The sequence below is a fragment of the Scyliorhinus torazame genome, chromosome 4 (assembly GCF_047496885.1).
Source record: "Scyliorhinus torazame isolate Kashiwa2021f chromosome 4, sScyTor2.1, whole genome shotgun sequence".
Lineage (NCBI taxonomy): Eukaryota > Metazoa > Chordata > Chondrichthyes > Carcharhiniformes > Scyliorhinidae > Scyliorhinus > Scyliorhinus torazame.
In genome coordinates this window covers 336,352,334-336,377,062 of record NC_092710.1, presented here as the reverse complement: position 1 = coordinate 336,377,062, position 24,729 = coordinate 336,352,334, and the positions used below count along the sequence as shown (strand labels likewise).

Below are 24,729 nucleotides of genomic sequence, written 5' to 3'. Positions count from 1 at the left end.
CATAACGTTGACCCACCTTCCCTGTTTGCGAACCTCACCCCAGATTGCAAACCCGTCGCCACCAGGAGCAGACGGTACAGCGCCTAGGACAGGACCTTCGTCAGGTCTGAGGTCCAGAGGCTGCTGCGGGAAGGTATCATCAAGGCCAGCAACAGCCCCTGGAGAGCCCAAGTGGAGCTGTAAAAACTGGGGGGAAACACAGGATGGTCGTTGATTACAGTCAGACCATCAATCGGTACACGCAGCTCGACACGTACCCCCCTCCCACGCATATCTGATATGGTCAATCAGATTGCACAGTACCGGGTCTTCTCGACAGTGGACCTGAAATCTGCCTACCACCAGCTCCCCATTCGCAAGGCGGACCACCCGTACACCGCGTTTGAAACAGACGGCCGCCTTTACCACTTGCTTAGGGTTCCCTACGGCGTCACTAACGGGGTCTCGATCTTCCAACGGGAGATGGACCGAATATTTGACCGGTACGGACTGCGGGCCACCTTCCCGTACCTGGATAACGCCGCTATCTGCGGCCATGATCAGCAGGGCCACGACGCTAACTTTTCCACATTTCTCCACACCGCCAAACTCCTGAACCTAACGTATAATTTTTCATAGAATTTACAGTGCAGAAGGAGGCCATTTGGCCCATCGAGTCTGCACCGGCTCTTGGAAAGAGCACCCCAAGTCAACACCTCCACCCTATCCCCATAACCCAGTAACCCCACCCAACCCTAAGGGCAATTTTGGACACGAAGGGCAATTTATCATGGCCAATCCACCTAACCTGCACATCTTTGGACTGTGGGAGGAAACCGGTGCACCCGGAGGAAACCCACGCAGACACGGGGAGGATGTGCAGACTCCACACAGACAGTGACCCAAGCTGGAATCGAACCTGGGACCCTGGAGCTGTGAAGCAATTGTGCTATCCACAATGCTACCGTGCTGCCCATAACAAGGAGAAGTGCGTGTTCAGCACCAACCGCTCAGCCATCCTTGGCTATGTGGTGAAAAATGGAGTTCTAGGGCCCGACCCCGATCACATGCGCCCCCTCATGGAACTCCCCCACTGCCCCAAGGCCATCAAACAATGCCTGGGGTTCTTCTTGCACTACGCCCAGTGGGTCCCTAATGATGCAGACAAGGCCCGCCCACTCATTCACTCCACAGTTTTCCCCCTGCCCCCCGAGGCTCACCAGGCCTTCAACCGTATCAAGGCCGACATCGCCAAGGCCGCGATGCACGTGGTCGACGAGACGCTCCCCTTTCAAGTTGAGAGCGATGCATCAGACGTCGCTCCAGCTGCCACCCTCAACCAGGCAGGCAGACCCGTGGCATTCTTTCCCCGCACCCTCCATGCCTCATAAATTCGTCACTCCTCCGTCGAAAAGGAGGCCCAAGCCATCGTTGAGGCTGTGCGGCATTGGAGGCATTACCTGGCTGGCAGGAGACCACTGCCGGCCTCACTGACCAACGGTCGGTAGCCTTCATGTTCAATAACTCACAGCGGGCCAAGGTCAAAAACGATAAAACCTTGAGGTGGAGGATCGAGCTCTCCACTTACAATTACGAGATACTGTATCGCCCCGGTCAGCTCAACGAGCCCCCCGATGTCCTATCCCGAGGTACATGTGCCAGCGCACAAGTGGACCGACTCCGGGCCCTCCACGATGGTCTCTGTCACCCAGGGGTCACCCGGTTCTTTCACTTCATAAAGGCCCGCAATCTGCCCGACTCCATTGCGGAGGTCAGGGCTATCACCAGAGACTGCCAGGTCTGTGCGGAGGGCAAACCACACTTCTATCGGCCAGACGGAGCGCGCCTGGTGAAGGCCTCCCGCCCCTTTGAACACCTCAGCATGGACTTCAAAGGGCCCCTCCCCTACTCCGACCGAAACACATACTTCCTGAACGTGGTCGATGAATACCCCAGATTCCCCTTCGCCATCCCATGCCCGGTCATTAAAGCACTCAACAGCATCTTCACTCTGTTCGGTTTCCCCACTTACGCCAACAGCGACCGGGGATCCTCCTTTGTGAGTGATGAGCTGCGTCAGTTCCTGCTCAGCAAGGGCATTGCCTCGAGCAGGACGACCAGCTACAACCCCCGGGGAAACGGGCAGGTGGAGAGGGAGAACGTGACGGTCTGGAAGGCCGTCCTGCTGGCCCTGCGGTCTGAAAATCTCCCAGTCTCCCGCTGGCAGGAGGTCCTCCCCAACGCGCTCCACTCCATCCGATCGCTCCTGTGCACTGCGACTAACGAAATCCCCCATGAAAGTCTCTTTGCCTTCCCCAGGAAGTCCACCTCCGGGGTTTCGCTCCCAACATGGCTGGCAGCTCCAGGGCCCGTTCTCCTCCGCAAACACGTGCGGCTCCACAAGGTGGACCCGTTGGTTGAGAGGGTACAACTGCTGCATGCGAACCCGCAGTACGCCTACGTGGTGTACCCCGATGCTGCCAAGACACAGTCTCCCTCAGGGACCTGGGACCAGCTGGGTCCCCACCCCCCCTAACTGCCCCGGCGCCACCCATACTCCCCCCAGCCCACCTCTCATTGGTTCCACCCGGGGATGAAGATGAGGACTACACGCTCCCGGAGTCACCGGCGACCAAGCCGCCGCCTGCATCGCCACCGGGACTGCGGCGCTCACAACGGAGAATCAAGGTCCCGACCGGCTGAATTTGTGAACTTTTCCAGAACTGTACACGTAAAAATGCTCACTTACATGTAAATAGTTTTCCACCACCCCCGCTGGACTCTTTTTTAACAGGAGGTGAATGTGGTAGTCACCACTGTTTGTATATAGTGCACATACGGTAAGGCTCCTGTACTACAGGTACGGGGGTAGATCCCTGCCTGCTGGCTCCGCCCAGTAGGCGGAGTATAAATGTGTGTGCTCTCCGAACTGCAGCCATTTCAGCAGCAGCTGCGGGAGGCCACACATCTCTGCGTAATAAAGCTCGATTACTCTCTACTCTCGTCTCGTTGTAATTGATAGTGCATCAGACAACGAGAGGGCAGTACTGGGCAAGGCTTCCCCGCTGGCCCCCTGCCCCACCCCTCCCCTCCCCTCCCTTCCTCTCCCCCCTCTCCCCCCCCCCCCCAGCACCCCCCATATGCAAGAGTTCGGTGAGGATAGTAATGAAAGTGTTCCTGATCTGATCAGGTGACTTGACAGTGGTAAACCCTCAGATATTTTTACACAAAATAGATAAATAAAGCCCATTTCAATACCTTAGCAAGTCTCAAAGTGCAATTCACAGGGGGCGGAATTCTCCCTAAACGGCCCAGGTGTGGACGGCGCCGGCGGGTACTCATTGCGAAGGCTTGGGGGGGCGGCCTGTGGGGGGGCGGGGGGGGGCTCCGTCCCCGGGGGGGGGGTCTCCCGAGTGGCCTGGTACGCGATCGGGACCAACTGATCGGCGGGCCAGCCTCTCTGTTGGCGGGCCTCCTTTCCTCTGCCGGCGAGCCTGGGTCCATTCGCCATGTGCGGGGCGGCCTGGGAGGACGGCCACCGCGCATGCGTTAGTTGCCGTCTTTAACGCGGCGCCGGGTCTCTGACGCCGTGCCGAGGCCCCGCTACCGTAGATCGCGCGACCCCCCCTGCTAGCCCCACGGAGGGCCGAGAATAGGGGTCTGGGAACGGGCACCGATACCGGAGTAAAATACTCCGGTTTTTACTCCGGCGTCGGCACTTAGACTCCCGTTGGGAGAATCCCGCCCAGCGTATCCACAACAAGGGAGGAAGATGGTTGTGGTTGTTAGAGTTCAATCATCTCAGCTCCAGGACATCACTGCAGGAGTTCCTCAGGGTAGTGTCCTCGGCCCAACCATCTTCAGCTGCTTCATCAATGACCTCCCTTCCATCATAAGCTCAGAAGCGGGGATGTTTGCGGATGACTGCACAATGTTCAGCACCATTCGCGACTCCTCAGATACTGAAGCAGTCCATGTCCAAATGCAGCAAGACCTGGACAATATCCAGGCTTGGGAAAAATCCTGGAACTCCCTTCCTAGCAGCACTGCGGGTGTACCTACACTTCAGGGACTGCAGCAGTTCGAGAAGGCAGCTGTCCACCACCATCTGAAGAGGATTTAGAGCTGGGGAATAGATGCTGGCTGAACCAGCGATGGCCACAACACATGAACAAATTTTTTTAAATTCCCTCGACCATCTCCTGCAAACAGCAATGTTATAAATGACTCGAAATGCCGTTGTTGTGATGATTTCTGAGGCAAACGTCTCCAGCTTTTCCTCAAATTGTGCCCTGGGGGCCTTTTACATTCACGTCTAAGACATCTTATCCAAAAGCTCCAACAGGGCAGCACTGGTGTTTTAACCAGTGTTGTGATCGTATATCTGGAGTACAATGTGAACCTGCAGAGTGCTTTACAGTGAGCACAGCTGACACACAGCATAAACCCATCCCAGTGCATTGTTACTCACAAACCTCCTGCCAGTTCCATTGCGGCCAGGTCATTTATAAATGGGTGTCGTGTTTAACATCACTGCGAGGGGCAGCGAGAGGATTCAGCAGCTTCCAGCTAGATTACTCGGTGGAAACTCAAAGCTGTTTCCACAAAGACATGGGAGCAGAGAAGGACCCTTGAGGAGCCCGCTACCGGCCTGACTGTAAATGAGACTCAGTCAGAACGGCACGGGAAGCTGTGTGTGAATGAAGTGATGCACTATCAATTACAACGAGACGAGAGTAGAGAGTAATCGAGGCTTTATTACGCAGAGATGTGTAGCCAACCGCAGCTGCTGCCGAAATGGCTGCAGCTCGGAGAGCACACACATTTATACTCCGCCTACTGGGCGGAGCCAGCAGGCAGGGATCTACCCCCGTACCTGTAGTACAGGAGCCTTACCGTCATACCCTCGAATGCAGTATATACAATACAACAGTGGTGACTACCACATTCACCCCCCTGTTAATAAAGAGTCCAGCGGGGGTGGTGGAAAACTATTTACATACAGGTTGTTTAAAATTTAAGAAAGAGGTTACAAATTCAGACGATCGGGCGCCTTGATCCGTCGTTGCGAGCGCCGCAGTTCAGGCGTCGGTGACTCCGGGAGCGTGTCGACCTCATCTTCATCCCCGGGTGGGACCAAGGGGAGGACGGATCGGCCTGGAGCGGGGGCTGTGGTGGGGTGCGCTGGGGGGAGGGAGGGTGGCGCCGGGGCAGAGGGGGAGGGTGGTGTGGGGACCCAGCTGGTGCCAGGTTCCTGAGGGAGACTGTGTCTTGGCGGCCGTCGGGGTACGCTACGTAGGCGTACTCCGGGTTCGCATGGAGTAACTGTACCCTCTCAACCAACGGGTCCACCTTGTGTAGCCGCACGTGCTTGCGGAGATGAACAGGTCCTGGAGCTGCCAGCCATGTTGGGAGTGAAACCCCGGAGGTGGACTTCCTGGGGAAGGCAAAGAGACGTTCATGGGGAGTTCCGTTAGTCACAGTGCAAAGGAGTGACCGAATGGAGTGGAGGGCGTCGGGGAGGACCTCCTGCCAGCGGGAGGCCGGGAGATTTCTGGACCGTAGGGCCAGCTGGACGGCCTTCCAGACCATCCCATTCTCCCGCTCCACCTGCCCGTTTCCCCGGGGGTTGTAGCTGGTCGTCCTGCTCGAGGCAATGCCCCTGTTGAGCAGGTTCTGGCGCAGATCATCGCTCATGAATCAGGATCCCCGGTCGCTGTGGACGTAGGCAGGGAACCCGAACAGAGCGAAGATGGTGTTGAGGGCTTTGATGACGGTGGCAGACGTCATATCGGGGCATGGGATGGCGAAGGGGAATCTGGAATACTCGTCGACCACATTAAGAAAGTACGTGTTGCGATCGGTGGAGGGGTGGACATCGGTGGACATCAGCCTTTGATGTCCACGCTGAGGCGTTCAAAGGGGCGGGAGGCCTTCACCAGGCGCGCACGGTCTGGCCGGTAGAAGTGCGGTTTGCACTCTGCGCAGACCTGCCAGTCTCTGGTGACAGCCCTGACCTCCGCAATGGAGAAGGGCAGGTTGCGGGCCTTTATGAAGTGATAAAAGCAGGTGACCCCTGGGTGACAGAGATCATCTTGCAGAGTCCGGAATAGGTCCACTTGTGCGCTGGCACAAGTACCTTGGGATAGGGCATCGAGGGGCTCGTTGAGCTTGCCGGGGCGATACAAAATCTCGTAATTGTAGGTGGATCTTATCATTTTTGATCTTACCCCGCTGTGTGTTGTGAAACATGAAGGCAACTGACCGTTGGTCAGTGAGGAGAGTGAATCTCCTGCCGGCCAGGTAATGCCTCCAATGCTGCACAGCTTCAACGATAGCTTGGGTCTCCTTTTCGACGCAGGAGTGGCAAATTTCGGAGGCATGGAGGGTGCGGGAAAAGAATGCCACGGACCTACCTGCCTGTTTGAGGGTGGCGGCTAGAGCGACGTCTGATGCATCGCTCTCGACTTGGAAGGGGAGCGTCTCGTCGACCACGTGCATCGCGGCCTTGGCGATGTCGGCCTTGATACGGTTGAAGGCCTGGTGAGCCTCGACCATCAGGGGAAAACTGTGGAGTGGATGAGTGGGCGGGCATTGTCCGCATAGTTAGGGACCCACTAGGCATAGTACGAGAAGAAGCCCAGGCATCGTTTGAGGGCCTTGGGGCAGTGGGGAAAGGGGAGTTCCATGAGGGGGCGCATGTGATCGGGGTCGGACCCTAGAACTCTGTTCTGAACCACATAGCCGAGGATGGCTAATCGGTTCGTGCTGAACACGCACTTCTTGTTGTCGGTTAGGCTGAGGAGTTTATCGGTGTGGAGGAATTTGGAAAGGTTAGCGTCGTGGTCCTGCTGGTCATGGCCGCAGATAGTGACGTTATCCAGGTACGGAAGGATGGCCCGTAGCCCGTACCGGTCAACCATTCGGTCCATCTCCCATTGGAAGACCAAGATCTCGTTAGTGATGCCAAAGGGAACCCTAAGGAAGTGGTAAAGGAGGCCGCCTGCTTTAAACGTGGTGTACGGGCGGTCCACCTTGCGAATGGGGAGCTGGTGGTAGGCAGATCTTCGGTCCACTGCCGAGAAGACCCGGTACTGTGCAATCTGATTGACCATATCAGATATGCGTGGGAGGGGGTACGCGTCGAGCTGCGTGTACCGATTGATGGTCTGACTGTAGTCAACGACCTTCCTGTGTTTCTCCTCAGTTTTCACAACTACCACTTGGGCTCTCCAGGGGCTGTTGCTGGCCTCGATGATACCTTCCCGCAGCAGCCGCTGGACCTCAGACCTGACGAAGGTCCTGTCCTGGGCGCTGTACCGTCTGCTCCTCGTGGCGACGGGTTTGCAATCCGGCGTGAGGTTTGCAAACAGAGAAGGCGGGTCGACCTTAAGGGTCGTGAGGCCGCACACAGTAAGGGGTGGTAGGGGCCCGCCAAATTTCAGGGTTAGGCTCTGGAGGTTGCACTGGAAGTCCAGTCCGAGTAGTAAGGCAGCGCAGGGGTCGGGGAGGACGTAGAGCCGGAAGCCGCTGAACTCTATGCCCTGGATGGTGAGGGTGGCGGTGCAATACGCCCAGATCGCCACGGAGTGGGATCCGGAGGCCAGGGAGATTTTCTGGTTAATGGGGTGTACCGTGAGGGAGCAGCGCCTTACCGTATCGGGGTGGATGAAGCTCTCAGTGCTCCCGGAGTCCAGAAGGCAGGCTATCTTGTGCCTGTCGACCTTCACTGTCGTCGACATGGTCGCGAGGTTGTGCGGTCGGGACTGGTCGATCGAGATGGAGGCGGCGGTTGCAGGCGATGAGCAGCCCGAAGAGGTGGCCGACGAGCAGGGGTCCTGAGGCGGGGAGGATGGCGGAGCCCACGGCCGCACGTGTTGTGAGGCGAGCACGATGGCGGTGCCCATGGGCTGCACGTGTTGTGAGGTGAGGAAGATGGCGAGCAAGATGGCGGCGCCCACGGGACGCACGTGGAGAGTGCAGGGACAATAGCGGCTACCGAGCGGGCCTGGCACACAGCAGCAAAATGTCCTTTCTTCCCGCAGGCCTTGCAGAGCGCGCTCCGCGCCGGGCAGCGCTGCTAGGGGTGTTTTGACTGTCCGCAGAAGTAGCACTTGGGTCCCCCGGGGTTGGTTGGCTGCCGCGCGGCGCAGGCCTGGAGTTGGCTGGGGGCGGTTGCTGATGGGGTCCACGATGGGGTGTTCGCTGACGGGGTACACGATGCCCAGGAGTGGTGGGCCGTGTGGTCGGGGGCAGGGGGACATACGCCTGTACATTGCGTGACGCGACTGTGAGCGAGAGCGCTAGTTTCTTGGTCACTGCGAGGTCGCGGGTAGCCCCTTCTAAGAGGCGCTGGCGGATGTAGGCCGACCCTATGCCCGTAGCGAACGCATCTCTCAGCAGCAGGTCAGAATGCTCAATGGCCAAAACGGCCTGGCAATCGCAGCCTCTCACCAGGATGTGCAGGGCACGCCAGAAATCTTCCACAGGCTCACCGGGGAGTTGATGCCGCGGGGACAGGAGGTGCCTGGCATAGATTCTGTTAGTCTGCTGAATGTAGTTCTCCTTCAGTTGCGCCAAGGCCTCAGCGTAGGTCGGTGCGTCCCGGATGAGGGGAAAGATATCGGAGCTCAGCCGCGTGTAAAGGATCTGGAGCTTCTGTGCCTCTGAGTGTGGTTCTGTCGCAGATCCGATGTAGGCTTCAAAGCAAGCTAGCCAATGTGCGAATGCCGACGTGGCGTTGTCTGCTTGAGGGTGCAGCTGCAGGTGATCAGGCTGGATGTGGAGATCCATCGTTATAAAATCTCTGCGTAATAAATTGATGTTCTATCAATTACGACGAGACGATAAGGGAATAGTGTAGATGGGCTTTAGAGTGGTTTCACAGGTCGGCGCAACATCGAGGGCCGAAGGGCCTGTACTGCGCTGTAATGTTCTGTGTGTGTTCTGTGTATACAAGAGTAGAGAGTAATCGAGGTTTTATTACGCAGAGATGTGGAGCCTTCCGCAGCTGCTGCCGAAAGAGCCACACATTTATACTCCACCTACTGGGCGGAGCCAGCAGGCAGGGATCTACCCCCGCACCTGTAGTACAGGGGCCTTACCGTAATACCCCTCGTATGCTGTATATACAATACAACAGTGGTGACTACCACATGAAGGGAGTGGTATAATATTCAGTTGTCATGGTAACTGCTGAACTCACCGATCACTCCAACGCTCATTCCACTCCACATCGTTACCCCACGGATTCCTGATTCGGATTAACTGCTCTATCCGGTTTTTGTATGGCACCTGCTCCGCACACACCACCGGGAAAGAAAACAGGGAGATATTTCAGGATTCTTGTGCTCCACAATAAAGAGGCAGAATGAAACAGGAAAAGTACACAGACAGGCTCCATACACTGGCCTCATGCAAACGCTCAGTTAAGGTAAACACGCAGGCCTCAGACAGGCTAAATTCACAGGCCTCAGACAGGCTAAATACACAGGCCTCAGACAGGCTAAATTCACAGGCCTCAGACAGGCTAAATTCACAGGCCTCAGACAGGCGATATACACAGGCCCAGACAGGCTAAACACACAGGATTCAGACAGGCTAAATACACAGGCCTCAGGCAGGCTAAATACACAGCCTCAGACAGGCTAAATACACAGGCCTCAGACAGGCTATATACACAGGCCTCAGACAGGTTAAACACACAGGCTGGAGACAGGTTAAGCACAGGCTGGAGACAGGGTAAAGAGACAAGCAAAAGACAGGCGAAACACACAGGCTGGAGACAGACTTTTTTTTAAATTCCGTCAGGCGTGGCTTCGCAGGCTGTGCCAGTATTTATTGCCCAACCCTAATTGCCCTTGAGGCGCAGTTAAGAGTCAACCACATTGTTGTGGGTCTGGAGTCAGATGTGAGCCAGACCAGGTAAGGATGGCCAATTTCCTTCCCTTAAGGACATTAGTGAGCCAGATGGGTTTTTACAACAAGTGACAATGTTTTCATGGTCATCATTAGACTTTTAATTCCAGATTTTTATTGAAGTCAATTTTGACCATCTGCCGTGGTGGGATTTGAACCCAGGTCCCCAGAGCATTACCCTGGGTTTCTGGTTTACTATTGATGTGACAATGCCACTACGCTATGGCCTCCCCTAAAACACAAAGGTTAGGGACAAGCTAAACACAGGCTGGAGACAGGCTAAGCACACATTATGGGGACAGGGTAAACACACAGGCCTCAAACAGGAGAACTACACAGGCCCCAAGCTGGAGAACAGCACAGGCCTCAGAGACTGGAATGTCCTTAAACAATACAAAAGCAATACAAGCCTCAGACAGAAAATTGCCCAAGCCTCAAACAGGCGAAATACACAGGCCTCAGAGACTTACACAGGCTTCAAACAGAGAATTACACACACCTCAAATAGGAGAATTGCATGCTTCAGCAGGAGAGCTACACAGGCCTCAAACAGGAGAAATACACAGGCCTTGGATAGGAGAAATACACAGGCCTCATGCAGGAGTATTACACAGGCTTAAACAGAAGAAATACACAAGTCTCAGACAGGAGAATTGCACAGGCCTCAAACTAGAGTTACACAGGCCTCAAACAGAGAGTGACACAGGCCTCTGTTGCCTTGGGCGAGTGTGCGATCAGTTCCTGCCCCACAGACCCCAGAGTCCCAACCTAAGTGAATTAATGAATAATTTGTATATTTTCCTGGGATCTTTAATCCTTGACTGCTCAATTGAGTTACAGGCATCAGATTTATGAGTAAAACATTAACAAACTGTTTATTTATAATAAGAATGTAAGATGGACATATAATGGTAATAACAGAACAGTAGTCTACGAGGCTACGTAGTCCCAAAACCCCGTCCCATGCTCCACCCAAACACACACAAGACAGACACACGGTGAAGGAGTAGGGGAAGAATTTAAATAACGGGAATTGAAGGAAAAGGTTTGAGATGAATTTTAGCTGCTGAGGTTGTGGTCTCTGTATGTTCCGGTCTTCTCTGAATGTGACCCTCTGGGAATTGATTCACACAGGAGATTTAGATCAGTTCAATTCTATCCTTCGACCACCAGATGGAGCCTTACACAGGTTGGTGCACGTCTGTCCTTCGACCACCAGATGGAGCCTCCATCTCCCTCAGATAATACTGGAGCTTTGGGCGGGATTCTCCCAGTCCGGGGCCGGGCCGGAGAATCCCCGCGACCGGGCCACGCCACCCCGACGGAATCGGCGGCATTGGCGCCGTCGCGTTTGGCACGGCGCCGGTCGCGGGCAGCTGTACGCGGCTGGGCCGCCGAGTCTCCGGCCCGGATGGGCTGAGCGGCCGGGCGGAAACGGCAGAGTCCCGCCGGCGCCGTCCAGACCTGGTCACAGCCGGCAGGAACTCTGCTGGGTCGGGGGGATGGCCTGTGGGGGGGGGGGGGGGGGGGGGGGCTCCGTCCCCGGGGGGGCCTCCAATGGGGTCTGGTCCACGGTCCGGGCCCACCGATCGGAAGACCTGCCTCTCGCTCCCCGGGCCTATTTTCTTGCGCGCCGGCCCCTGAACCCCCGCGCCATGTTGCGTCGGGCCCGGCGCGTTGGGCATGGCCACCGCAGTGCTGGGGCGCCCAGTTGGCGCCAGGATGGGAGGCTGGAGCGGCGTGAACCGCTCCAGCGCCGTGCTGGCCCCCTGTAGGGGCCAGAACCGGTTCTCCCAGCGGCCCGTTCACGCCGTCGTGAATCCCGCCCTTTATACCTGAGGAAGTACAGACTTTTCCATTCGCCTGGTCTCTGTTTAGAGACTCCGGCTGTATCATGAAGAAAGTTCTCAGGTTGGATATTTCCTAGCCATTGGGACAGAGGATTAGAACCTACTTGCAGCCTTTCACTCCAATAGTTCCATTCACAGGTCGGGCTGCTGCCTGTGCCTTTTAAATAGGAGTGCCAAGCAGGTCTGGCTAAGAGTGTTTTGAATTGCCTGGCAGAGAGAACAGAGAGTGCTTTCCAACTGCTTCCTGCCTGTGACTTCTCACAGAACTCATGACAAAATGGAGATTTTCACATGACCTGCCTTTCTTCTGGAATGTTCCAAATGGCTCCACCAATTGCAAGCAAGAACAGACAATGCCTCAGAATTTCAGACTCACCAATTGGCTGCTTGCCAAGTCTATCAAACTGACATCACGGATCCTGCTACAAAGCATAAAGGGGGAGTCCTGGGCTACTTCATTAGACCAGGAGTGTTTCGGTTTGCCTAAAATCTGTAGCTTAAGCAAAAATCCCAGTATTGCAGCAGCTAGCAAGAAGACTGTAGATTAAAGGTAGTCATCAGGACAGGAATTAAGAAAGAAACACAAAATGGACAAAGGTTTTTTGGCAGGATCCTTACATACCTCAAACATGAGAATTATACAGGCTCAAACAGGAGACATGCATAGGCTTCAGACAGGAGAAATACACATGTCTCAGAGAGTTACACAGGCATCATACAAGAGAATTACACAGGGCTCAAACAGAAGAAATACACACATCTCAACCAGAGAGTTACACATGCCTCAGACAGTAGAATTGCAGAGGCCTTAAACAGGAGAATTACACAGCTCTCAAACAGGCAAAATAAACAGGCCTCAAACAGAGAATCACACAGGCCTCAAACAGAGAAGAACACAGCCCTCAAACTGGAGAATTATAGGCTTCAAACAGGAGAGCTACACAGACCACAAACAGAAGAAACACACACTCCTCAGACAGGACAACTACACAGCCCTCAAACAGGAAAGCTACACAAGCCTCACACAGAGAATTGCATAGGCGTCAAATGGCAGAATTACACAGGCCTCAAAAAAGAGAATTACACAAGCCTCAAACAGGTGAAATACACAGGCCGCAAAAACATGAACTACACAGGCCTCAAACAGGTGAATTACACAGGCATTAAACAGGAGAAATACACAGGCCTCAAACAGGAGAATTAAACATTCCTCAAACAGATAAAATATACATGCCCCAAACAGAAAATTACACAGAGCTCAAAAAGGAGAATTACACAGGGCTCCACCAGGGGAAATACACCAAGAGAATTGGACATGCCTCAAATAGGAAAATTACACAGCCTCAAACAGAGAATTGAGCAGACTTCAAACAAGAGAATTACACAGGCCTCAAACAGTTGAAATACACAGGTGTCCAAACAGAGAATTACACATGCCTCAAGCTGAATAATTATTGGCTTCAAGCAGGAGGGCTAAACAGGAGTAATTTGCAGGCCTCAAACAGGAGAATTACTCAAGTTACTAAGAGGAGAAATACACAGACCTTAAACGGGTGGATTACACAGGCCTCCAACAAAAGAATAACACTGGCCTCAAACAGGAGAATTACATAGGCCTCAAAAAGGAAAATTACACATGCAATGAACAGGAGAATTACACATGCTTCAGACAGGAAAATTAAACAGGCCTCAAACAAAATAATTACACAGGCCTCAAACAGAATAATTATTGGCTTCAAGCAGGAGAGCTACACAGGCCTCAGACAGGAGTAATACACAGGCCTCAAAGAGGAGAATTACACAGGTCATAAAGAGGATAAATACACAGGCCTCAAACAAGAGAATTACACAGGCCTCAAACAGGAGATTTATGCAGGCTTCAAAAAGGAGAGCTGCACTGGCCTCAGACAGGATAATTACATAGGCCTCAGAAAGGAGAAATACACAGGCCGCAAACAGGAGAATTACGCAGGCCTCAGGCAGACAATTATGCAAGCCTCAAACAGGATAATTACACAGGCATTAAAGAAGATAAATACACGCACCCCAAACAGGAGAATTACACAGGCTTCAGACTGGAGAATTACACAGAAACTCTGAATGGAACAGGAGAATTTCTGAATGGAAGGTTGTGACTAGTGGTGTTCCACAGGGATCTGTGCTGGGACATCTGTTAGTAAGTTTGCGGATGACACCAAGGTTGGTGGAGTGGCAGATAGTGTTGAGGATTGTCAAAAGATACAGCAGGATCTGGATAGGTTGGAAACTTGGGCAGAGAAATGGCAAATGGAGTTTAATCCAAACAAATGTGAGGAAATGCATTTTGGTACGTCTAACATAGAGGGGAAATATACCATAAATGGCAAAACTCTTCGGACAAGAGAAAGTCAGAGATATCTGGGCGTGTAGGTCCACAGATCTTTGAAAGTGGCAACACAAGTGGACAAGGTAGTCAAGAAAGTATACGGAATGCTTGCCTTCATTGGACGGGGCATTGAGTTTTAAAACTGGCAAGTCATGCTGCAGTTGTATGGAACATTGGAAAGGCCGCACTTGGAGTATTACACACAATTCTGGTCGCCACACTACCAGAAGAATGTGGAGGCTTAGGATAGGGTGCAGAGGAGGTCTACCAGGATGTTGCCTGGTCTGGAGGGTGTTAGCTTTGCGGGATTACAGAGTCATGGCTGCAGGGTGACCAGGGATGGGAACTGAATGTCCCAGGATATTCAATATTTAGGAAGGACAGGCATAAAAGAAAAGGTGGTGGCGTGGCACTGTTGGTTGGAGGTTGAAATTAACACAATAGTGAGAAAGGATAGTAGCTCTGACAATGTGGAGTCTGTATGGGTAGAGTTGAGAAATACCAAGGTGGATGTTGTGTATATGATGTGTTGGGTGCTCTGGATCCTTGGAACACATACAGGCCACCAACACTTAAAATAGTACAACACTATTTGATTAAGTTAGAAACTGTTGAACATACTTTCACTGTGGGTTAACACGATGTTAGATTAAACTAAAGACCTATGCCTGTCCGAACCAGTCTATGCACTCAGCACATGGTGAGGATCTGTGCTGTAAGCTGTAAGCTCTGTCCTTCTGAGAGGCTGCATCCCGACTGAGCGGGAACTCTGATGCCCCCTGTCTTTATAGTGAGTGTGCTCTAACTGGTGATTTGCTGCGGTGTTGTGTGTGTTGATTGGTCTTGCTGTGTGTCCATCAGTGTGTGTGTGTGTCTGCACCATGATATACTGGTGTATATTATGACAATATAGACCCCCAAATTGCAGTGGTGATGTTGGGAATGGCATTAAACAAGAAGTTACTGATGCATGTAATAAGGGAATATCGGTGATCTTGGGTGATTTGAATCTTCACATAGATTGGGCAAATCAAATTAGCCACAATGCCGCAGAGGAGGAATTCCTGGAGTGTATATGGGATGGTTTTCTTGACCAATATGTGGAGAAACCAACTAGAGAGCAGACTGTTCTGGTTATATCTTCAATTACCATGGAGTAATGGTTAAGAAAACAAGTGCAAAGATCTGAAGAGCAGCTGGTTGAAAAAATTAGAGAAAAGAAGAAAGGTTTCCAAGAAGTCTGAGGTTAGATGTACTAGAACCGAAAACTGTTCAGTAAAAACAGACAGAGCTGAGAAGAAGGCTGAGGCACCAGAATGAGATCTGAAGTGATTTCCAGGTTTGTGACATTTTATTATAGCCGGAGGGAGTTGAAATAACTGTGGAAATCAGAGTTGGTGGAAAAGCGGTTCAGACAACGGAAACCTAAAAGGGGTTGGTGTAAAATCCTGGAATGTTTTCCCCTTTTGAAGGTTAAATTCTTTGAAGATGTAACCAGTACAGTTGACAAGAGGGAGCCAGTCGATGTGGTATATTTGGACTTTCAGAAGGCGTTTGACAAAGTCCCGCATAAGAGATTAAAGCGCATGGACAGGTTGGGCAAGTGGGTGAATCAGTGGCAGATGCAGTATAATTTGGATAAGTGTGAGGTTATTCACTGTTAAAAGTGGAGCCAATGCTTTGTTTGGAAAACCTGGGGCTGAATTCTCCGATTCCTAATGCCGAAATCGCGTTCGGCGAGAGGGCAAAGAATTCCCAATGATGCCAAAATCGGGGGCGGTGCCGCTTTCGTGATGCTCCGCCCCCGTTTGGCCGAGTTACCGACGGCGTGGGACACGTGTGGTCTTGCCCATTGTGAACTCAGCGTGGCGGCTGCGGACTCAGTCCAGCACCGCGACAATCGGGGGGGGAGGTCCGATCCGCGGGCAGGGGGGGCTTCGTTTGGGGCTGGGGGCACTGTGGGGGGGGGCAGTCCGGAGCACGCGAAGGGAACTATTTTTGCAGTCTAGGTCTGCGGGCTGTGTCCACCATGAAGCACAGCGCGGCCGCTGTAGGCTGACGCCATGTGCATGCACGGCCACGGACCCGGCAATGCTCTGGCCGTATTGGCAGCTAGAGCCGACAGCTCTACGCTGCCTCCCTGGTAGCCCCCCCTCACCCTCACAGCACGGGATCAGTGACCGTTTTGCAGAAGTGTCCCTGGACGTAGTCTCCCAAATGGAGAGTCCAGCCCCTGGTCTGGATTTCCGAATGCATGCCGCTAAGGGAAAGCATAATTGTGGGAGAAGATTTTAAAGCCTGTTTTGAGGAGTGGAGTTTGGAAATTCTCATGTGACAATTATCTGGGAGGATTCTGAGGAGATATTCACTTGGGGTTCAGCGTGGAGAACGCATTTGCCCAGAGCCATCTTGTGTGTTTAAAGGGGACACTGTGTTAATGAGACATTGTACTTTAAGATATATTTTGAAATCCATGTTAATCCTAAACCCTGTGTGTAATTGTTAAACTAAGGGGGAGTAAAGGCGTGTTGTATGATAATTAATTTTTTTCATTGGTTGGTAAATCTTTTTTTCTTGTTAAATCTAATTAGTGGTCCTCTGAGTAGTTTGAGGAATATTACATTTAAGATGAGGGAGCGATGTTGATTTAAGGGGTTAACAGCAACAAAGGTAAAATCATAAACCAGCAGGTGGACTTACTTCGATGGCAACTGGAGACAAGGGGTTGGGCGGGGAATGGGCTCCGACGCCGAAATAGGGGCGGGTGCCGGTTTGACGTCGGTCAGCCATGCTCCGCCCCCTCCGAAATGGCACCATCGCGTTGTGCGCCGCATGCCGTTGGGACAGCAATGGCGCGTCATCGGCCCCCCCCCCCCCCCGCAACGCTCCGCCCCCGATGGGCTGTGTTCCTGACGGCGTGGGACACCCATGGTCTCAGCCGTGCGGGAAGCCGGCATGGCGGCTGCGGACAGTGTCCAGCGCCGCCACACTTGGCCGGGATCTGTGCCGCTGGTGGGGGGGCTTCTGCGAGCGCTGGGGGACTGGTGGGGGGTGGCCAGGGGTTGGGCTGTGGGGTCGCGGATGGCGGGGCGCCATGTTGTATGGGATCCGGCCATTCTCCGGCCATTTTCGGCACGAGGGGCAAGAGTTTCAACCGTCACCGTGCTAGTCCCTCACCGGTCCCGGAATCGTTGAGGGTTTCACGACGATTGCTTGGTTGTATAGGACCACACATGCTCCGCTGGAGCCCGCATTTAGCTGCTGGAACAGAGGATCCAGCCCAAGGTGTCTACGCAGCTTGCAAAGAAGTCCAGAGTTGATTTGTTTTGGGAGTCAAAGCTACAATTAATTTAAAAGCATCCAGTGGCCCCTGGAAGGCTATGTCATCATGGAGATGGTTGGAGCTTAAGAAAGTTCTAGGGTGTCAATTTAGCTGTGTGTTTGCTGGAGGAGTGGGTATTCTGCAGGTGGGGAAACAGATATACTGAAAGGGTGTTGCTGCTAACAGTTTCCAGGTATTGCTGTTAGGTGGCTATGTGTCGTTGGGGCTCAGGACAATCTCCAGTCGCCATTTGACAGTTCTGTGCAGTTAGGGCTCAGGTGAAGTCTTGGGGAGTTTAGAAGTTGGCAGAGGTTCACTGGCTCCATCCTGGAAATGGTTAGGGATCAAAAGAAGCCCTGGGAGTCATTTATTGTGTGGTGTACCTGAGGGATTTGGAGCTTAGTGGAAACCATGGCCAGTGCCAACCCAGTGAAGCTAGCCAGCTAGTTTGGGAGATGAAAATGAACTCCTGGAAGAGGTTGTGCAATCATCGAGGCAGTCCAAGTTGAAGAGGTATTGTGGGAATTCAGAGGCTTGATCTTCAAAAGTGAAAAGTTTAGAGATCCTCATGAGGGAGACACAGCTGCAATGTGTTTGGCTGATTTAGTGTCTACTGATATCTGGGTTGGTTGCTGGGAAATCTGTGGCAACCCTTTCGTCTCGAGGTAAATTATATTAACCAAGAATGTTGGAGCATAAGATAGATATTAGAAATTGTTTTATCTATTTAACCTTGCAAAGTTTATTTTTGTTTGTGCAAAACCTGTGGGGTATTGTGGCTTTATTCTCTTAACAAGTTTCTTCAATCTCAAACTTTTTCCACTTTAAAACAAATGTTATTGGTCCATAGCCAGATCTTGCCAAATCCCGGGGGTCTGGTCTTGGATCCTTACAAACTACAAATGGTATGTCCTTCCCCTCGAATCCTTCCTTCTCATTGCAATGTATTTTTGCTAAATATTACGAAATATCACCTGAAATGCCTCCCACTGCATCTCCACTGATAACGGGCCATGATCACTGCTACCATAAGACCGTAAGACATAGGAGCAAAATTAGGCCATTCGGCCCATCGAGTCTGCTTCACCATTCTATCATGGCTGATATGTTTCTCATCCCCCTTCTCCTGCCTTCTCCCCATAGCCCCTGATCCCCCCGTTAATCAAGAACCTATCTATCTCTGTCTTAAAGACACTCAGTGATTTGGCCTCCACAGCCTTCTGCGGCAAAGAGTTCCACAGATTCACCACCCTCTGGCTGAAGAAATTCCTGATTGGTCCAAACTGTATGTAGATTGAAATCACACACGATGATTCATGTACTTTCTCAAAAGCCCCCATCATTTCCTTCTCTATACCCTGTCCTACAGTGTGGCTAGCATTAGGGTGCCGTTAAATTCCTCCTCAAGTAGCTTCTCACCTTTACTATTTTGTATCCCTACCCAAACTAATTCTATATCTTGACCTTTGGAATGAAGGTCATCCCTCTCCCATGTAGTGACGCCATCTTTGATTAGCAGGGCTACCCCTCCATCTTTTCCTCTCTGTCCTTCAGGATGTCAGACGCCCTTGTAACTCGCCCACTGCCCTATCTTATCTATCCAAATGAAATCCAGGACATGGCAGATTGTTAGGAATGGAGCTCATGTGATCTGCACGATCTGAAGACATTACCTCTTCAACACCGGTCACTGTGTATGCGTGAGTCAACACCATCCCATTCGGCAAGGTCAGCTCTTTGGAATTCTGGTCAGGAACATAAACAGCACAAAGTCAACAAAAAGTAAGATCTAGTCATTCCCTATTTCAGGAAATTGGTGAAAGGACAGCCGGGATGATGGAAACTCCTATGAGAATATTGTCAGCACTGACGATCCCCACATAGTGATGAGCAGGCCCCCAATGTGGTCCAGTGAGCACAATTCCAATACACACACCATGTTCAACCTGAGCAGATCACTCACTCTTTCACACAACTCCAATTAACCCTGGGAGAGCGACACAGCCTCCCAACCCTCATCCCGGGAGAGGGACACAGGCTCCCACCCCTCATCCCAGGAGAGAGACACAGACTCCCACCCCTCATCCCGGGAGAGGGATGCAGACTTCCACCCTAATTCGGGAGAGGGACACAGACTCCGACCCCTCATCCCGGGAGTGGGACCCAGGCTCCCACACCTCATCCCGGGAGAGAGACGCAGACTCCCACCCCTCATCCCGGGAGAGAGACACAGCCTCCCACGCCTCATCCCGGGAGTGTGACCCAGGCTCCCACACCTCATCCCGGGAGAGGGACGCAGACTCCCACCCCTCATCCCAGGAGAGGGACGCAGACTCCCACCCCTCATCCCGGGAGTGGGACCCAGGCTCCCACACCTCATCCTGGGAGAGGGACGCAGACTCCCACCCTTCATCCCAGGAGAGAGACACAGACTCCCACCCCTCATCCCGGGAGAGGGACGCAGACTCCCACCCCTCATCCCGGGAGAGAGACACAGCCTCCCACCCCTGATCCCGGGAGAGAGACCCAGACTCCCACCCCTGATCCCGGGAGAGAGATACAGCCTCCCACCCCTCATCCAGGGTGAGGGACGCAGACTCCCACCCCTCATCCCGGGAGAGAGACACAGCCTCCCAACCCTCATCCCGGGAGAGGGACGCAGACTCCCACCCCTCATCCCGGGAGAGCGACACAGCCTCCCACCCCTCATCCCGGGAGAGGGATGCAGACTTCCACCCCTCATCCCGGGAGAGGGGCGCAGACTCTCACCCCTCATCACGGGAGTGGGACCCAGGCTCCCACCCCTCATCCCGGGAGTGGGACGCAGACTCCCACCCCTCATCCCGGGAGAGGGACACAGACTCCAACCCCTCATCCCGGCAGAGGGACGCAGACTCCCACCCCTCATCCCGAGAGAGGGACCCAGACTCCCACCCCTCATCCCGGGAGAGGAACGCAGACTCCCACCCCTCATCCCGGGAGAGAGACCCAGATTCCCACCCCTCATCCCGGGAGAGGGCCTCAGACTCCCACCCCTCATCCCGGGAGAGGGACGCAGACTCCCATCCCTCATCCCGGGAGAGGGTCGCAGACTCCCGCCCTTCATCCCAGGAGAGGGACCCAGACTCCCACCCCTCATCCCGGGAGAGGGACGCAGACTCCCACCCCTGATACTGAGGGAAAAGCCTGACTCCAACCCCTGACCTGTGGGTAAGACCCTGATCCCACCCCTGACCCTGTGGGAAAGGCCCAGCCTCCCCCCCCTGACCCTGTGGGAAAGGCCCGACATCCCACCCCTGACTCTGTGGGAAAGGCCCGACTCCCACCCCTGACCATATGGGAAAAGCCCAGCCTCACACCCCTGACCCTGTGGGAAAGGCCCGACATCCCACCCCTGACTCTGTGGGAAAGGCCCGACATCCCACCCCTGTCCCTGTGGGAAAGGCCCGACTCCCACCCCTGACTCTGTGGGAAAGGCCCGACATCCCACCCCTGTCCCTGTGGGAAAGGCCCGACTCCCACTTTAAGAAGTGGAGTTGGGGAGACAGACTAGGCCCCAGGTCTGAGATAAGGCTTTGGTTTAACTAACCCTCTGGTGACACAAGCTCTGAACTGGCCTCGGTGGAGTTTATACACGATGGGGATCCACTCCTCCCGTCAAGTTTTGCAGTTAGGTTTTTGGGAAGGGTGGGCGATGGGAAGGGCGTGTGTGCGCTTGTTTGTGTCCAGCTCACCCCAGTCTCAGGATTCTCGCCCCCAGACACACATTTTCTTTATGTGTTCATGGGATGTGAGTGTCGTTGGCTGGACCAGCATTTATGGCTTAAGAGGGCACTTCAGAGTCAATCACATTGCTGTGGGTCTGGAGTCACATGTAGGCCAGACCGGGTAAGGATGGCAGATTTCCTTCCCTAAAGGACATTAGTGAGCCAGATGTTTTTTTACAACAAGTGACAATGGTTTCATGGTCATCATTAGACTTATAATTCCAGATTTATATTGAATTCAAATTTCTCCATCTGCAGTGGTGGGATTTGAACCTGGATCGCCAGAGCGGTACTCTGGGTCTCTGGATTACTCGTCCAGTGACAATGTAGGAGGTTAGGAAACCCTTTGGGATTGTTAACTCAAAATATGGAAGAAATGTGTAAACGTAGTGGAACTGTCAAAGCTGTCAAAGAACAGTCAAAGCGTGTTTTGTTCAATAAAGACATATTTATTTTATGTCAACATGGGCCTTGCGATCATGGTTGATACTAGGTTAGTTGGCATGGAGGGGCTAATGCACTAATTTGGAATAGCATCTGCTAAGGTCCATGGGATTGGGAATAGAGTTTGGTTGGAGGGGCATGGATTAGCATTGGCGTATGAGGGGCCATGGAGAATGTATGGGTGTGTGGGAGGGATGAGGGGTGGAGGGCTGGAGGCATTTCTTTGCAAATCATATTTTTATTAAATTCAAAGAAGTGCCAAACACTGAGGTCTTCCGCACACCCTGCGGACGTCCGCGCATTTCAGGCTCCAACTTCGAATCCAGCCCTGGACTGAACATAGGAGCTGCAGGAGGCCATTTTAAAGTTTGGGTTTTCGCAGAGATGGGTATTCCCCTGGTCTGCCCAAGAGAGAATCTGGACCACAGGCTCAACCACTTTGTAATCCGCCGGAAACGCCCGCAGGGGATTACCCATGCCTGAACTGAGTGGTTTACTGGTCGTTTAGAAGTCAACCACATTGCCATGGATCTGGAGTCAGGAGGCCAGACCAGGGGAGAATGACAGAAAGGGAAGCACTGAACCAGAGAGGGGTTTCTTTATCACAACAATGTTTGATGTTCATCGTCACACTTTTAATCGCATGTTTCCATTCAATCCAAATTTCACCACCTGCCATGGCTGGGTTTGAACCCTGGTTCCCTGAGCATGACTCTGGGTCTCTGGATTATCTGTCCACTCTGGTCGCCCTCCAGTAACCCACAAACTCAGCTTGATGCCAGTTGTACAGAGGGCGGGGTAGTCGACTTTATATCGCAAGCTTTCGAAAAGCTCCCCTCAGGGAAGGTAATGACTCTCGCTCCCCTCACTGCACTCACCGTTCATCATTCTCCATCCTTCCCTCTTGTATAACACAACAAATATTGTACCTTCTGAAGAATCATCAGTTGTAATCTCGGGATTACTCCCTGTGCCACGTGCCAGTGAGGCTAGAAATAGGAAGATAGAGCAGCTAAACACGTGGCTAAACAGCTGGTGTAGGAGGGAGGGTTTCCATTATCTGGACCACTGGGAGCTCTTCCGGGGCAGGTGTGACCTGTATAAGAAGGACGGGTTGCATCTAAACCGGAGAGGCATAAATATCCTGGCCGCGAGGTTTGCTAGCGTCACACAGGAGGGTTTAAACTAGTATGGCAGGGGGGTGGGCACGGGAGCAATAGGTCAGAAGGTGAGAGCATTGAGGGAGAACTAGGGAATAGGGACAGTGTGGCTCTGAGGCAGAGCAGACAGGGAGAAGTTGCTGAACACAGCGGGTCTGGTGGCCTGATGTGCATATGTTTTAATGCAAGAAGTATTACGGGTAAGGCAGATGAACTTAGAGCTTGGATTAGTACTTGGAACTATGATGTTGTTGCCATTACAGAGACCTGGTTGAGGGAAGGGCAGGATTGGCAGCTAAACGTTCCAGGATTTAGATGTTTCAGGCGGGATAGAGGGGGATGTAAAAGGGGAGGCGGAGTTGCGCTACTGGTTCGGGAGAATATCACAGCTGTACTGCGAGAGGACACCTCAGAGGGCAGTGAGGCTATATGGGTAGAGATCAGGAATAAGAAGGGTGCAGTCACAATGTTGGGGGTATACTACAGGCCTCCCAACAGCCAGCGGGAGATAGAGGAGCAGATAGGTAGACAGATTTTGGAAAAGAGTAAAAACAACAGGGTTGTGGTGATGGGAGACTTCAACTTCCCCAATATTGACTGGGACTCACTTAGTGCCAGGGGCTTAGACGGGGCGGAGTTTGTAAGGAGCATCCAGGAGGGCTTCTTAAAACAATATGGAGACAGTCCAACTAGGGAAGGGGCGGTACTGGACCTGGTATTGGGGAATGAGCCCGGCCAGGTGGTAGATGTTTCAGTAGGGGAGCATTTCGGTAACAGTGACCACAATTCAGTAAGTTTTAAAGTACTGGTGGACAAGGATAAGAGTGGTCCTAGGATGAATGTGCTAAATTGGGGGAAGGCTAATTATAACAATATTAGGCGGGAACTGAAGAACATAGATTGGGGGCGGATGTTTGAGGGCAAATCAACATCTGACATGTGGGAGGCTTTCAAGTGGCAGTTGAAAGGAATACAGGACCGGCATGTTCCTGTGAGGAAGAAGGATAAATACGGCAATTTTCGGGAACCTTGGATGACGAGTGATATTGTAGGCCTCGTCAAAAAGAAAAAGGAGGCATTTGTCAGGGCTAAAAGGCTGGGAACAGACGAAGCCTGCGTGGAATAGAAGGAAAGTAGGAAGGAACTTAAGCAAGGAGTCAGGAGGGCTAGAAGGGGTCACGAAAAGTCATTGGCAAATAGAGTTAAGGAAAATCCCAAGGCTTTTTACACGTACATTAAAAAGCAAGAGGGTAGCCAGGGAAAGGGTTGGCCCACTGAAGGATAGGCAAGGGAATCTATGTGTGGAGCCAGAGGAAATGGGTGAGGTACTAAATGAATACTTTGCATCAGTATTCACCAAAGAGAAGGAATTGGTAGATGTTGAGTCTGTAGATAGCCTGGGTCACATTGTGATCCAAAAAGACGAGGTGTTGGGTGTCTTAAAAAATATTAAGGTAGATAAGTCCCCAGGGCCTGATGGGATCTACCCCAGAATACTGAAGGAGGCTGGAGAGGAAATTGCTGGGGCCTTGACAGAAATCTTTGGATCCTCGCTGTCTTCAGGGGATGTCCCGGAGGACTGGAGAATAGCCAAAGTTGTTCCTCTGTTTAAGAAGGGTAGCAGGGATAATCCCGGGAACTACAGGCCGGTGAGCCTTACTTCAGTGGTAGGGAAATTACTGGAGAGAATTCTTCGAGACAGGATCTACTCCCATTTGGAAGCAAATGGACGTATTAGTGAGAGGCAGCATGGTTTTGTGAAGGGGAGGTCGTGTCTCACTAACTTGATAGAGTTTTTCGAGGAGGTCACTAAGATGATTGATGCAGGTAGGGCAGTGGATGTTGTCTATACGGACTTCAGTAAGGCCTTTGACAAGGTCCCTCATGGTAGACTAGTACAAAAGGTGAAGTCACACGGGATCAG

At 52.6% G+C, this 24,729-nt stretch overlaps 1 protein-coding gene across 1 annotated transcript in view; it reads right to left on the bottom strand.

The window, feature by feature from the left end:
• The window catches only part of LOC140411161 (calpain-14-like), a 506,371-nt gene that overhangs the window by 128,408 nt on the left and 353,234 nt on the right, over positions 1–24,729 (bottom strand). Inside the window, exons 7-8 of the mRNA XM_072500239.1 lie at positions 19,108–19,179; positions 9,185–9,273 (exon numbers count right to left, since the gene is read on the bottom strand). Coding sequence (XP_072356340.1) covers positions 9,185–9,273; positions 19,108–19,179 — 161 coding nt within the window. The remainder of the gene's footprint in view (positions 1–9,184; positions 9,274–19,107; positions 19,180–24,729) is intronic.